General features: G+C 39.8%; 1 protein-coding gene across 1 annotated transcript in view; it reads right to left on the bottom strand.

Moving 5' to 3' along the window:
* LOC140687908 (trafficking protein particle complex subunit 9-like) overlaps positions 1–13,450 on the bottom strand; it is a 169,580-nt gene that overhangs the window by 140,653 nt on the left and 15,477 nt on the right. Inside the window, exon 5 of the mRNA XM_072945833.1 lies at positions 164–285. Coding sequence (XP_072801934.1) covers positions 164–285 — 122 coding nt within the window. The remainder of the gene's footprint in view (positions 1–163; positions 286–13,450) is intronic.

Here is a 13,450-nt window from a genome sequence, read left to right as displayed (position 1 = left end):
TTTTCTCACCTGTTTATTTGGTATCTGTTCTTCTGTAAGCTGCCTGAAATGCTTATTGAAACAAGTCAGAAGAATGAGTGTGTAGAGAAATGGACAGATGGACAGGTGAGAGATGGGCAGAAAAACAGACAGTCTCCAAGAGAAGGGGAGTAATCAAAATTACCTATGCAAAACCCTCTTCTAGTCAAGGAAGGAAACCACCACGGAGAAGTGTGAAGAGGCAGGTTGCTTAGGACTGTTTCCTGGATTCCATGAAAAGTCACACCAAGAGATGAGAGGGTAGAACTATAAATAATAAAAGAAAAAATTCATGCATGTTTGAAAAATATATCTACATTATGTACTTTCTAAAGAATAGAGTCAAATCAGCAAGGCCCAATAACACAATCCTTGGGTATTTACAGAAGTGAGAATCCCATCTCCAATTTGCAAGGCATCCCTTTGGAGTACTGAGAGTCTACACGGTGCGGTCATAAAGCCATCACCGCAAAAGCGATGCTATCCTGCACTTACAAGGAAAGAGCAGCTGTGCTCGGTCTGCCTACACGTGTCTTTTACACCCCTCAGCACCTCTATGGGGGAGGGACGCCTAGCGAGCCCCATCTCTGCAGGACAGAAAACAAGTCCAAGAGAGGCTAAGCCGACCTATCAATTCTCCATCTCACAGGACTTGTCACTCCAGACCAGGACTCGAACTCGGACCCACGTTTGTAACCACAGTACTACCGTATTTTATGTGCTTTTTGTGTGTATAATACATTTGTTTCTGGCATGAAAGGGTATTTAATAAATGATCGGTTGTCTTGTCTATCTCATTAGTTCACAATCTTTATATTTTTGAATTGTACTCTTCCCATGGAGAAAGGAACGGAAAGAGCGGGGGTCAGAATGAGGTGGGGCTCCATTCTTTATCTGTTGCCTCATCTCATCGAAGTCCCCAAACAAGGAGATAGAGCAAATGTTCTCGTCATCATTTAAAGAGAGGGCTCCAGTGATGGTGACTTACTCAACTCCAAAACCAAGTCTGGGGGAAGGGCACATGCAGCAACGAGAGCAGTATCACCTGTAGGAAGGCAAAAAGAGCTCAGGGGATGGCTCAATGGGTCAGCCTGAATTCATTTCAATCGATAATACAATAACACACTCTAAAAAATCTAGCATGCAATGGATTTGCTCTTTCTTGACATCTAGCAAGTTTCCACATCTCACATGTAACATTATCACGAACTAGTGAAAGGAAGAGTCCACAGACAAGGAAAATCAATGCCACAGGCAGGCTGAAACCCAGGCTGGAGGAAAGGAAGGGAAAGGGCATAGTTAAGAAGAGGCGAAATTCTGGGAAAAAGATATCATCACAAGGACTCTCAAGCATCATCCAGCAATCATATAATCATTCTTTCAAGGGAGAGTTACTTAGGTCCTATTTTGTGCAACATTGTACAGTGGGCGAAGCAAGAGCACAGCGTCCATGGTGGCAGCAAGTTGCGGAGCTCCAATACACTTCTGATCCCGGTACCTTGCACACTTGTCCTCAGTATAAAGGCAAAATATATAGTAAAATAATCCAATGTAAACTCTATGCAATGCTGAAAAAAATTAAAGAATACCTAAATACCTGGACAGACACACCACGCACATTCCTGAATCAAATTACAGCATTCTTGGGATGGCAGTGCTCCCCAGAGCGATCCATATATTCAACGTGGACTCGATCACAATCCCAGTGGGTTCCTCTGCAGAAACTGACTATCTGCTGCTACAATTCATATGAGAATTCGAGGATCTCAGTAACCAAACCGTACTTGAAATAGAAGAAGAGTTTGAGAGGACTTGTAATTCTCAATTTCAAACCTTACAACTGTATCTCCAGGTGAGATTAGAGGCCATTTTTAAGTTATAATTGTGTTTATCCTTATTTTCTAAATTCTGTACAACGAATATACCTGTTAGAATAAGAAATTTAAAAAGTAAAGTATCTTTTAAAACATGCAAACCGATTCATTCATTGGGAAAAAAATATTTTGACTATAAAGAAGTAAACAAATATCTAGTGAAAAAGGACTATTTAAAAACAGGAGTGCATTTACATTTTTTGTAAATTGGAAACTGAAAAGCACAAACACATCAAGTTTCTAGGGAGAGTGTTGCAACATATTAATTGTTATTTCCAAAATTCTAATTGAACAATGAAAACTCAAGAAAGAGAAAATCTTGATTGACAGCCAACTGCAAACACATGGAGAGCAAAGGCCTAGAAATCACAGTTCCTTTAACTCTGCTACTAACTCAATAGGAGAGGAAATTCCTCACAGAGGGGACAGTGGAATCCCATGCATAAGACAGGATACACAGTACAAACTGCACTAGAATTGGGGGTGATTTCCATAGAAGAATTCCAAAGTTACAACATTGCTGAAAAACTATAAAAACACTGACAGACAGATTAAAACACACAGTCATATATATTATATAGAAACATATGAAGTCTGCTCCCATGTTGCATAGAAATACAAACATATTTGTTCATTTATGGGCACTGATTACTTTATCCCAGGTAGAATATTTCAACTAAAATAGATAATCAATAATACACTCCTCTTGTCAAAACTAGTTGATAAGTTACTCTGCTATGTATGCATAATGTGTCTAAGATAGATTTAAAATTAGTGAAAAAGATTTTTGTATGGTTTCTTGAACCCTTCTCAAAACACCAAGCTTAATTTTAAAATAAATCTGAGCAGTATTTCTATATGATCTTTTCCCTTGTGAAATGAACAACACAGTCTGTTGTCAAAATTCTTTCCTTACAATGATTCACGAGCACCGTATACTCACAAAACTGCTGGACAGCAAGGCACTATCCAGACACTGTGACAAATCAAATGAAACACAAGGAAGACAGTGACCCTATTCTGCAGGGCTTATAATCTGTTCCAACACCGGGTTTTTATTTGATTTGTTTGATTGGTTAGAAAAATAAAATCACTCAAGTACATTCTTCTTTGAGCATTATGTAAATCATGACTCTCTTTTTAGTGTCATGAGCAGGAAAGACTTGAGTATGAATTGATTAGAACAACTAGGCACAATCATCACTGGAGCCTGTGTAATAAATAAGTACATGAGATCTAAAATAAACCTACACAGATCTCTGCAAGGAAAATGAAGAGGTGAGTTCCCCAATGAGAAAACAAACAATCAAGAAATCAAAAAAGGAAAACTTTTTCATTAATGATTCCAGGCAGTAGTGGAGCATGGTGGTGAAGATCACAAATGCTGGGGACAAACATGAGGGTCTGAAATCCCACAGCACTGGGTAGCTGTGACACTGATATTTCAGTGAAATTTTCTGCACCTCAGTCTCCTATCCATAGACTGGGGACAACCACAGCACCCATCTCCTAGAACGGTCTTAAGAATTAAGTTATTTTTTATATAAAAGTTTAAATAAAATACCTCAGATTTTAAATATTACCCCAAAAGCTCAAAGAACAAAGAAAACAGTGATAAATTGGAGTTCATCAAATGTTAAAAATTTGCTTCAAAGGACACCATCCAGAAGGTGAAAAAACAACAGAGAGGAGAAAATTTTTTCAAATTATTTATCTGATTAAGTATTTGTATCTTCAAATAAAAGAAAAAACTCCTACAACTCAACAAGAAAAAGAGAACTCAATTAAAATGTGTATAAAGTATCTGAAAATGTATTTTTCAAAGAAAATATACAAATGGCCAATAAGCACAATCAAACGATGTTCAATATCATTAGCTGTAAAAGAAATCAAGTAAAAACCACTAGGAGAAACCGCTTCACACTTACTACAATAGGTTATAATAAAAAAAATGTGTAACAAGCACTAATGAAGACACAGAGGAAGCGGAGCGCGCAGCCCTTGCTGGTGAGGATGTAACACAGCGTGGCCACTTTAGAAAACAGCCTGGCAGGTCCTCAGAGAGTTGAACATTTGGTTTATGAATGACCCAGCATTTCTGCTCTCTGGTCACACAAGTAAGAGAACTGAAAACAAATGTCCACATAAAAATTCCTACAGGAGTATTCACGGCGCCATTACTCTTCACAAACAAAAAGCAGAAACAACACAAACGACTATCACCTGATGAATGGGTAAACAGTAGGGCCCAGATATACAGTAGAATATAATTCAGCAATAGCAAAGCATAGAGTACTGACCCAGGCCACAACCTGGAAAAACATTGAAAAAGTTACTCAGTGTGAAAGAAGTCAGTCACAATAGACAGTTCCATTTACATGAAATAACTTGTTTTACATGAAATGTCCAGCACAGGCAAATCCATAGAGAGAGAACAATGCCTGCCTGGGGCTGGGGGAGGATGAGGAAGATGGGAATGACTGCTTGTGCATACAGGGCTTCCTGTTGGGGGATGAAAATATTCTAAGATTGACTGCGATGCACAATTCTGGGCTTTGAGTAAAAACCGCTGCACATTTTAATGGGTGAATTGTATTAAAACTGTTAAGGGCAAAAGCACCTAGGGCCAGAACCTTCAAATAGTAAATGCAAATTGCTAACATTTATTACAGGAAGAAGAAACTGCCCTCAGCATGAAAGCAGGAGATCGGCAAATATGGGTTAACAGAATTGGACAAGAGCATTTCACTTGAAAGAGTTGCTGAGTGTACACGAAATATTCAGAAATAGGAAAATCAGCTTGACATCACGAAGAAGCATTCTGCTTCAAATGCAGATCAAGGATTCGGCAAGCCCAGCTGCTAGAAATAACCAGAGAAGAAACCTGGTTCTTACAACAAGCACCAGAGCCAACAAGGAAATGGTGGTGAGGAAAGCAGGCAGCCAAAAATCTGGAACAGTTTGCTACAAATAATTTCTCCACTGAAAATTCAAAAATAAAATGAAAGTGATGCAATGCTGAGCTGGCCTCACGTTAAAGGGCTTCCTCTGCTGCTCGACAGTTCTGTAACCCCGAATGAGAGACTCAGGAGAATCAGCATGGCTCCTGGCAGTCCCCAAGTGACTGCCCACCAGCACGTTTACCACCATCACATCTGCCAGGGTTGTATTGCAGAGAAGAGACCAACTTCTAAAAGGCACAGGAAATGTTTACCAGGGAAGAAAAGGCTGCTGTCAGTCCTGGGACAGAGGCAGTGTGAGCAGAGGCCAGAAGGCTGCAGGTGAACTGGAGCAGACCTGGGGCAGGAAGGGACCACGGAAGAGCAGATCTCAATTTTCTACTCTCTCTCCCTCGGGTAGGAGAGATAAAGCCTGCATCCTTCTCACCTGGAACTGTGGGTTCTGGCTGGCAGAAGTCTTACGTACAGGGAATGAATACTCAAGACTCTGTGGAAAAAGTCACGAAAGAGAGAGGGCGTAGGGACCCAACTCCACGAGCCTCTCAAATGATCCCATATTTATTGTGTATAATCAAAGGAAAACGTCATTAACAGTTGTGTGATAATAAGCAGGAACTTGGGGAAAGAAGGATGAGACAGAGATTGTAGAATCCACCATGAGTACAAAGGCTTAGTGTATCTTTAGGTAAGTCATGGGGTGAGGGGAATAAGATACATTCTTTAGACATGTGAATTACAAAGCAGACCACCAGACCAGCTAGGTCCTTGCTTGGGGGATAATAGAGTATCTAACTGCACACAAGCCCAGCCTTTATAGCTGGGGGCCTGGGTCATTGCTTTGCGATGAGCAGAGTGCTATCTAAAACATCATCTATGCAAGCAAAGCATTATCTCTGCTTTTTAAGGCAAGGAGACAGGAGTGAGGATGCACAGGCACTTGCTTGCAAAGCAGTTACTAAGCATACGTTTTCTTCTTAAATTTGACAGGCGGCTGGGGTCTGTTACAATTTGTTAACCCAATCATGGGCTCCCACATGGAACCATTATGGAGGACACCCTAAGGTGACAAATCCTGGCTCCAGGTCTTTTCCTGCCAGCTTCAGCCACTCTAGCAGAGTCTAGGCACATTCCTGAATAATGATCATACAGAACCACCCACACTGTTAACTCCTGGTGCTTGAAACTTAATTTTAGCTCTACACAACTTAACGTAGAAAAGTTTCAGAAATAAAAGATATTATATTTACTTTATATCTCATCATAGGACTGATTTTTCTGATTGCTCTAAGCTGCTTCTTCTTGGTAAAGCACCTAATTCTGCAGGTGAATTCAGTACTTTCTTTGGGCATAACTAGCCAGTTTGGGCTCGCTAACTTCTATTGGTCAAATACCGATACACTTAATTGATTTCATTGTTCATCAATTTCAGCTGGGAGCAGAGGGAGTGTCACTCTGTTCCTCAGCCCAACCTCAACTCTTTATCATCAGCAACTCAGGACTCCGGAAACCAAAAAAAGCTTTTGTTTCCCTTCTACAGTTTCAACAAACCCAACAGGATACATAAGCCTGGAGAAAGAATTCAACACAAATGTTAAAACAAAAATCAATAAACCTGAAGCAACTCCATCTCCGAATCATGATACACAATGACATGAGATTAAGTGTGTCAGGCCCAAAGCATGGGTGAGCCTGACCACCTGATTTCTATTCTTCAAAGGAAGGAAAGTTTTCCTATTTTTTATTATCACTCTGTCATTGTTTCTGATTAAGCCAAAAACTAGTGTATGAAATAATTAAGCATTGAAATAACAGATTTTTGTTGTATCAATTACAGAAGGCATTCAGAGGTGTTAGGAAAAACCACCTCTGTAAAAAATGCAAAATTTCTTCCACTGTGAAGAACACGTATACAAAATGCAACAGAGAATTCAAGCTCTTGTGGAGAGGAGCAAAAGCCACAGAATCAAAGCAAAGTCATTACTATGAGTCAACTCAAAATTCACTGGACAATCATGTTCAATGCATTCAATGAAATTTAAAGGCATACTGCAAACCATACACTTAATGATCTGCAGGCTAGAGGAAGAATTTCTCTCTTTAACAGACAAGAGTAATCAATAGGGTGCCCCACCAAACAAGGACCAAAGAACAATCAGGTTTTTAACAGTTATGATAAATCAGCATTTTCTAGAGATCAAAATCCAGAAATTTTAAACATTCATTCACACCACAATGAAACAAGCACTTAAAAAAAAAAAAGAAAATAAGCACATAGAACATGTACATAGATCAATGAGAATTTCTTGAGACGCTGGAAGAAACAGGCTATAGTCTTTTACTTGAGAAATAAAACTACTTTTAAAGATAAATGCTAAAACACATTTCATCATTCATGTTGCCTTGAAAAATCTGAGGCACTTGTATCTGATTAGAAAAGCAATTCTGAGTAATAGTGTGTTACAATTCAGAGCCAGTTTGCTTTAGAAGAAAAGAGAAAAGAAAAGCTACTGTTTCTCATATACTGCACAAAGTGTGAAGTGTCTCCCTGCCTCTTTCTCCTCCCGTTTTCTAAGCTCATGCTTCCCAACCCTTCTGAAACAAGTATGAGAACCTCTTATTCCCGCCAATATGCCAAATGACAAAAGAAAATCAATTTATTTGTGTAAGTATATGCTTAAACCTTGAACTGGAAGAGAAAGATATCAGAAGTCTATATGGAACTTATTTCTACATTCCTGAAATCACACACACAAACGTTCACACAGACACAGACACAGACACAGACACATACCCCCTGGATTACTGGGAAATTCACAAACTTAGGATTTCCATCTTCTAGAAGATAACTTTGTAGTTAGTTTAAAATACAAAACTGTCAGCTTTGGAAAGCCTTGATCACCTGCTAAACCATCCAAATATCAAAGAGACCCAATTAGCCTTCTCGGTAGAATGTAATTTCCCATGATGGCAAAACATACCCTAAAAAGTCCTGGATCTAAGTCTCGTGTTTATCACTAGCTATGATCGTTTTTAAGCACATTAACAGATTCAGAAACGTATGTCTCAACAGCATTTATTCTTATTGAAATAGTATACGTGTTCATTTGCCTATACAGAGACCAGGTCCCATCATGGAGTTTAAGAGCTATTTTGTGTATTGCAATATTTATTTTTAAGTGCAGAAAAGGAGGGTGGGTATTACTCAGTTGTAGAGCACCTGCATAGCATGCACAATGTCCTGGCTTCAGTCCCCAGTACCTCAAAAAAAAATAAATAAAATAAGGGCATATTTAAAAATGAGTAAAGTTATAAAAAATGCAGACTAAAAACCACTGCAATCTAGGAGACACAATTACAATAAAAAAAAACAAGAGTTTCTGTCAATTATTGGCTATTTGCCAATCGCAGAGACAACCAGAAATCACACCTGATAACCATCACGTGTGATTCTCAGCAACCCTACTAAGTAGACACGGATGAGAAACCAGGCTCTGCAGATGAGGAGACGGAGCTCAGAGGAGCCGGGGACGCTGACCGTCCTGCTTCCCGTGACACCACATCAGCCCAGGGCAAGCGCTGACGGAGCTGCAATGAGGGGACACCCAGCTGCATGGAACCTTGGGGCACTGGGGAGTCCCAGAAAACACTAAAAACTGTTCAGTGAAAAACCAGCTCAAATATAATACACTGTGCCACATTCTTTAAACAGGGAACATGAGTGAGACCTTTTTGATGCCTCCGTGTCCTTTCTGCCATCGTCAGTTACTTGCCCTCACAGCGTGACCAGTGATGAACTGGACCCCATATGAAGCGCACTCAGATGGCAGAGCATTTGAAGCTGGTTTATGAAGTTTGTAAGACTCTGTCTGTGCCTCACACAGGCGGTCATCTATCACTTCTCACCGGTGTGGACGTACCACCTGAAATCACTCCTTTCTGCTTTTTAAAATCCCTTCATCTACTCCAGACTTTTCAACAGCAAAGAAGCAGCTAAACCACAGACAGTGGACAGCTTTTCACCAAATTTCTTGAACGGCCCATCGGACTACCTGGAAGCCCTTTACTTTTATTAAACCCACTTCCAGGTACTTCATCATTTTCGGATTGGTGGACTTGGCCTCTGACTGAGCTACTCAGAGAGCTCCCAGCCTCACATCCGTGAGAGGACCCTGCTGTTGGGAGAAATCAGTGAGAAAGGCATACATCCCCCAGTCATGTCTGCATGGCTAGAAGTGCCACAACGTGCTAAAAATTTATACCATCATAACCCCTGGGCTCCCATGGACTGGTTTCACATTAACCAAACTCATGAGACACTGATGCAAGAAAACCAGAAATTTAACTTATTAATGTAACAGAAGATGTGAAACTATGAACCAGACTGCAATATCAGAGTTCAACCATGAGTATATGTTCTCCTCCACGGCCCAAACACGGGCAGGCAGTCACATGGCAAATGTGGACAGAAGCAGAGCAGGAAGGATTTCTAGATGAATTCAATGGACTAAATTTCTGTTATACCAACAGATCTGCTGCCTGGAAAACAATTAATTCTAATCACGGTGCACTCTTCGTGGACAGTTGCCGAGACACGACTGTGAGCACCTGTGTAACTCCCCTTTCCCTGTCCTTTCTGGGCTAATTGATGCACAGACGTACAGAAATCGAGGGATGCAGATACATTTAAACACCCAAAGCCCATTCTGGGAGCCACAATACCATACAGCCAGGGTTAAAATACTTGCTCTGCCACTTACTAGTTCTGTGATCTTGGTCGACTTACCCTCTGTGTGCCTCAATTTCCACACTGTAAAACTGGGATAACAATCAAACCTTCCTTACTCGCTTGTTGAGAAGATTGAAGGATTCATTTCTGTAAAACGCTCAGAAAAGAATGTAGCACATTTTGGGTGCTCAACAAATGTCAAATTAATATTACAGTGGTTTACAAGTCTCCTTCCTAATCATCTTCTGTGTTTCCTGGCTAGACTAATACCCAAAGGATATTCTTATTTCTCCTTTTATAAACTCATGGGATGCACCCTTCTGTTCCATCCCACCACCTGTTTAAACTGATGGAAGGGATGCCTCCTCCCCACTCCTCTGGGCCATGCAGAGTGCTACTCCCTTCACAGCCCTGACGCCTGGCCCACAGCTAGCCCTCCTCACATTAACGGATTGAGTTGTGATTCCAGGGAGACAAGCAGGGCATGTGAAACCCTTCCTTTCCCTCCAGTGTTGACTACCCTAGGGAAGCACCCTGGATGCTCAGCTGCATTGCAGAACAGCCCTGTGCATGATGGGGCACATTCTGTCAAGGGAAGGCTTGCTGTGGCCCAGAGATACCTGGGACAGGGTGAGTCTCTACTTCTGGGACACAGTATCATGACACTCATTTATCCACAGCCCTGAAGTTCATGGAGAACGTGGCTTCATCAGTAACAAAGAAGACATTTATCACCTGCCTACTCTTTTGTGTCATCTCTCAGTTGGCTGCTGGAGACAACATGTGTATAAGTATTGGTTCCCCTTAGGCCCCAACATATATGAAGTAACAAAAATTTCTGTGGCTTAACGTTGGTCCAGGGCGACTGTGTAACAGTTCTGACTCTGCTGATGCTAAATTATGGGTGTAGGAATTATGGAACCTCCTCAAATATCTTTCATCATAAAATCAGCTTTTCTTATTTTCTTGTTTCTTTGTAATTACCAAAGACTATAAAATGATGGCTGCACACAAAACAGCAGCTAAAGTTTATGAGCTCTCTTGACATACCCACTGTGGTAAACATGTTACATAATTACTAATTCTCACAATTCTACAAAGCAGATATGAGTGTCCCCTTCTCACAGACGAGGGGAAAACTCAGAACGAGCTGACTCAGGATCACGTGGTTCAGTGTCAGCACGTGCAGGCAAACCCAAGTCAAGAAACTACACCCCATCATATATGTACCAAATCAACTCCCACCAATTAACACACAGCGGCGGGGTCAATACTCAGAGAACTCAACACACTTTTCAGCTTTATGGTGCTCCAGAGGCAGCTTCTAGCTGTTTTAAAATATCCCGGCTCACTGGTTTCTAACACTAGAAGAAAAGCCCGATTTTGCCATTGTTTGCACAGCAAGTCTGAAATGTTCACAGCGAGATAAAAGAATAAAACTATGATATAAGCAGAAAAAAATTTTCCAGGTAGAAAGACATAATGGACGTTGTGCTATTCTGAAGCATTAAGCAAAGGAATCAAAATAAAATCACATTGTTTAAGCCTTATTTTACAAACAGAAAAATTAAGACTGTAAAAAGTTGCAACAGCGCCACCTATGGCTAAAAAGACCTTCCAGGTTGCCGGGAAACATGCAACACAAAAATTGACTGTAAGATGAGAAACGAGAATCAGATAACTAGAAGCTTATGTAGCATATACTGCACTTTGCTTCGGGGGGATGGAGGGGTATTCAGTATTTAATCTGATATTGCTAATACTCCTAAATATAAACAAAAGACATAGGCTCATGGAAGCTCATCTTAGAAGAGGAAAGAATCCAGTCCAGCCACTTCATTTTACACCAGGGGAGACTGAGACCTGAGATCTGTCCTCCTGGCAATCAGCAGCAAAGCTCTCCTAGGTCTCATGTCTTGCACTGTAGTAAAAACCAACAGAACTGTACTACGCCTATATTCATAAAAGTCACGTCTGTATTTTTCCAACAGTAGGTAATCTAAGTATCTTGCAAAATACTTCTCAAAGAGCCAGGAAATCATAGAAGGGTATTGAAATACAAAAACATTTATTTACATATTAAAACAGCATGAGCTTTATTCTCTCTATTAAAAAAGTGACATGTCAAATCAAAATTTTGAAATTTTAAAACCTGAAAAGAGTGCAGAAAAAAATCAAAATTTTCTTTAGTCACAAAAGAGAGGAGCTTATTCCCTGATAATAATCAACGTGGATTTTTCTAAACTTAATGGTTCTGGTCAGAATCCCGAGAAATTAAATGTCTGATGGATGGTTACACGGCAACATGAATTCTGAGCTGTAACAATACACATTCTGTGTAAATAATCTTCAAGGTCGTCTGCTTAAGGCAATTTAAGTAGTCCCTGTCTCACTAGAATGACACAGATTTCATTAAAGCTTCATACTGCACTTAAAAAAAAACAATCCTAGTTACTTTAAGCCATATTAATGTATATCATATATATACATATTGAATATGCATCAGAAATAAGCTACCCTTTTTAGTATTCAGAGTTGATACTTCTAAACTATCAGTCACTGTGACAGCACATTTTTATTAAGCACCTCTACGGTGCTTTGTATACAAGGCGTCCAGCTCTCACAGTCAGACAAGGTAAACCATATTACTCAAATTTCACAAATGACGAAATATACTTAAGCCATGTAAACAACTAAGATATTCATCATCAGGAAAGAAAAGAGTAAGGATTTTACTTACAATACTCACTGACAAAGTTTTCTTTCATACTAAGACTACATAAAACAAATTCAGTGTTTGGAAATTTTTCAGTAAATAAGCACCACTAGAAAAAACAAGTAACATCATTAGCAACAGTTGGACTTTCAAAGACCACTTCTCTCTTGCACAATAATTATTTTAAATGTTTTGTTTTTAGTTCTCACAAAGCACTAAATTAAAAAAATATTACCTTTAAAGTCATTACCTGAGAATAAAACATTTGTGAAAATGTACAATTTTAATTTATGCCACTCTGCCTCTCATTCTCACTGGTGTCTCTCCTTTGAAGACCTCATCAGGCTGAGATAGCTAAAATCGGTCATTTATGGGCTCACAGGAGTTCGGGAAAACACTCAACGGGAAGCTGATTAGAGGAGCAATTGAGAATTCATCCTGTGCAGCCTGGATTCCAGCATCGAGCTAGCCACCGCCAGCTGCGTGTGATTTGGGGCAAGCTGACCCATCTCTCAATCCCTCAGCTACAAAAAAGGAGACACTGATACCTACAATCAAACACTTGCTATGAAGTAAAACATGAGCAAAGCATTTTAGCCTCAGTTAGGCGTCCACTCACAGCGAGTTTGGTCACTATGATGATGAGGATGGCTGTTAACAAATTAAGCTCGACCAAACAGGAGAAATCACCTTAAAGGAGAAACATTCTAAGTCCATGAGCATTTCCTTTTGGATGGACTGCAGAATATTCTATAGATTTTTTTTAATAAACCAAATTTTGTCCATTAATTGTAGATTTACAGGTTCATGGACAAGTCTCCAGAAAAATAATTAGAGGCCTCTAACCTCTGAAAATTAAGATGTAAATTTTAAAAAAAATCAGGGAAGAGATTATACCTCATTTTGGAGAGTATGTACTTAGCATGCATGAGGCCCTCAGTTCAGTCCCCAGTAACTACATATAAAAACTTTGTTTTTTAAGAAATAGAGAATTAAAGCAAAAGGATGGAGGAATACGGAAATTTTTAGAGACTCATCTCAGATTTAAGATGGGGAAGAAACCATCCAATTCTCAGAAGAAATCTTGAGGACTATGTAAACTGGATCTGAGATGTCTAGTCTTTTAACATTATTCATGAAATCATATTACCAAGTC

Source organism: Vicugna pacos, chromosome 21, assembly GCF_048564905.1.
Source record: "Vicugna pacos chromosome 21, VicPac4, whole genome shotgun sequence".
NCBI lineage: Eukaryota > Metazoa > Chordata > Mammalia > Artiodactyla > Camelidae > Vicugna > Vicugna pacos.
Note: the sequence above shows the minus strand (reverse complement) of the source record. Positions and strands in the feature narration are given on the sequence as shown.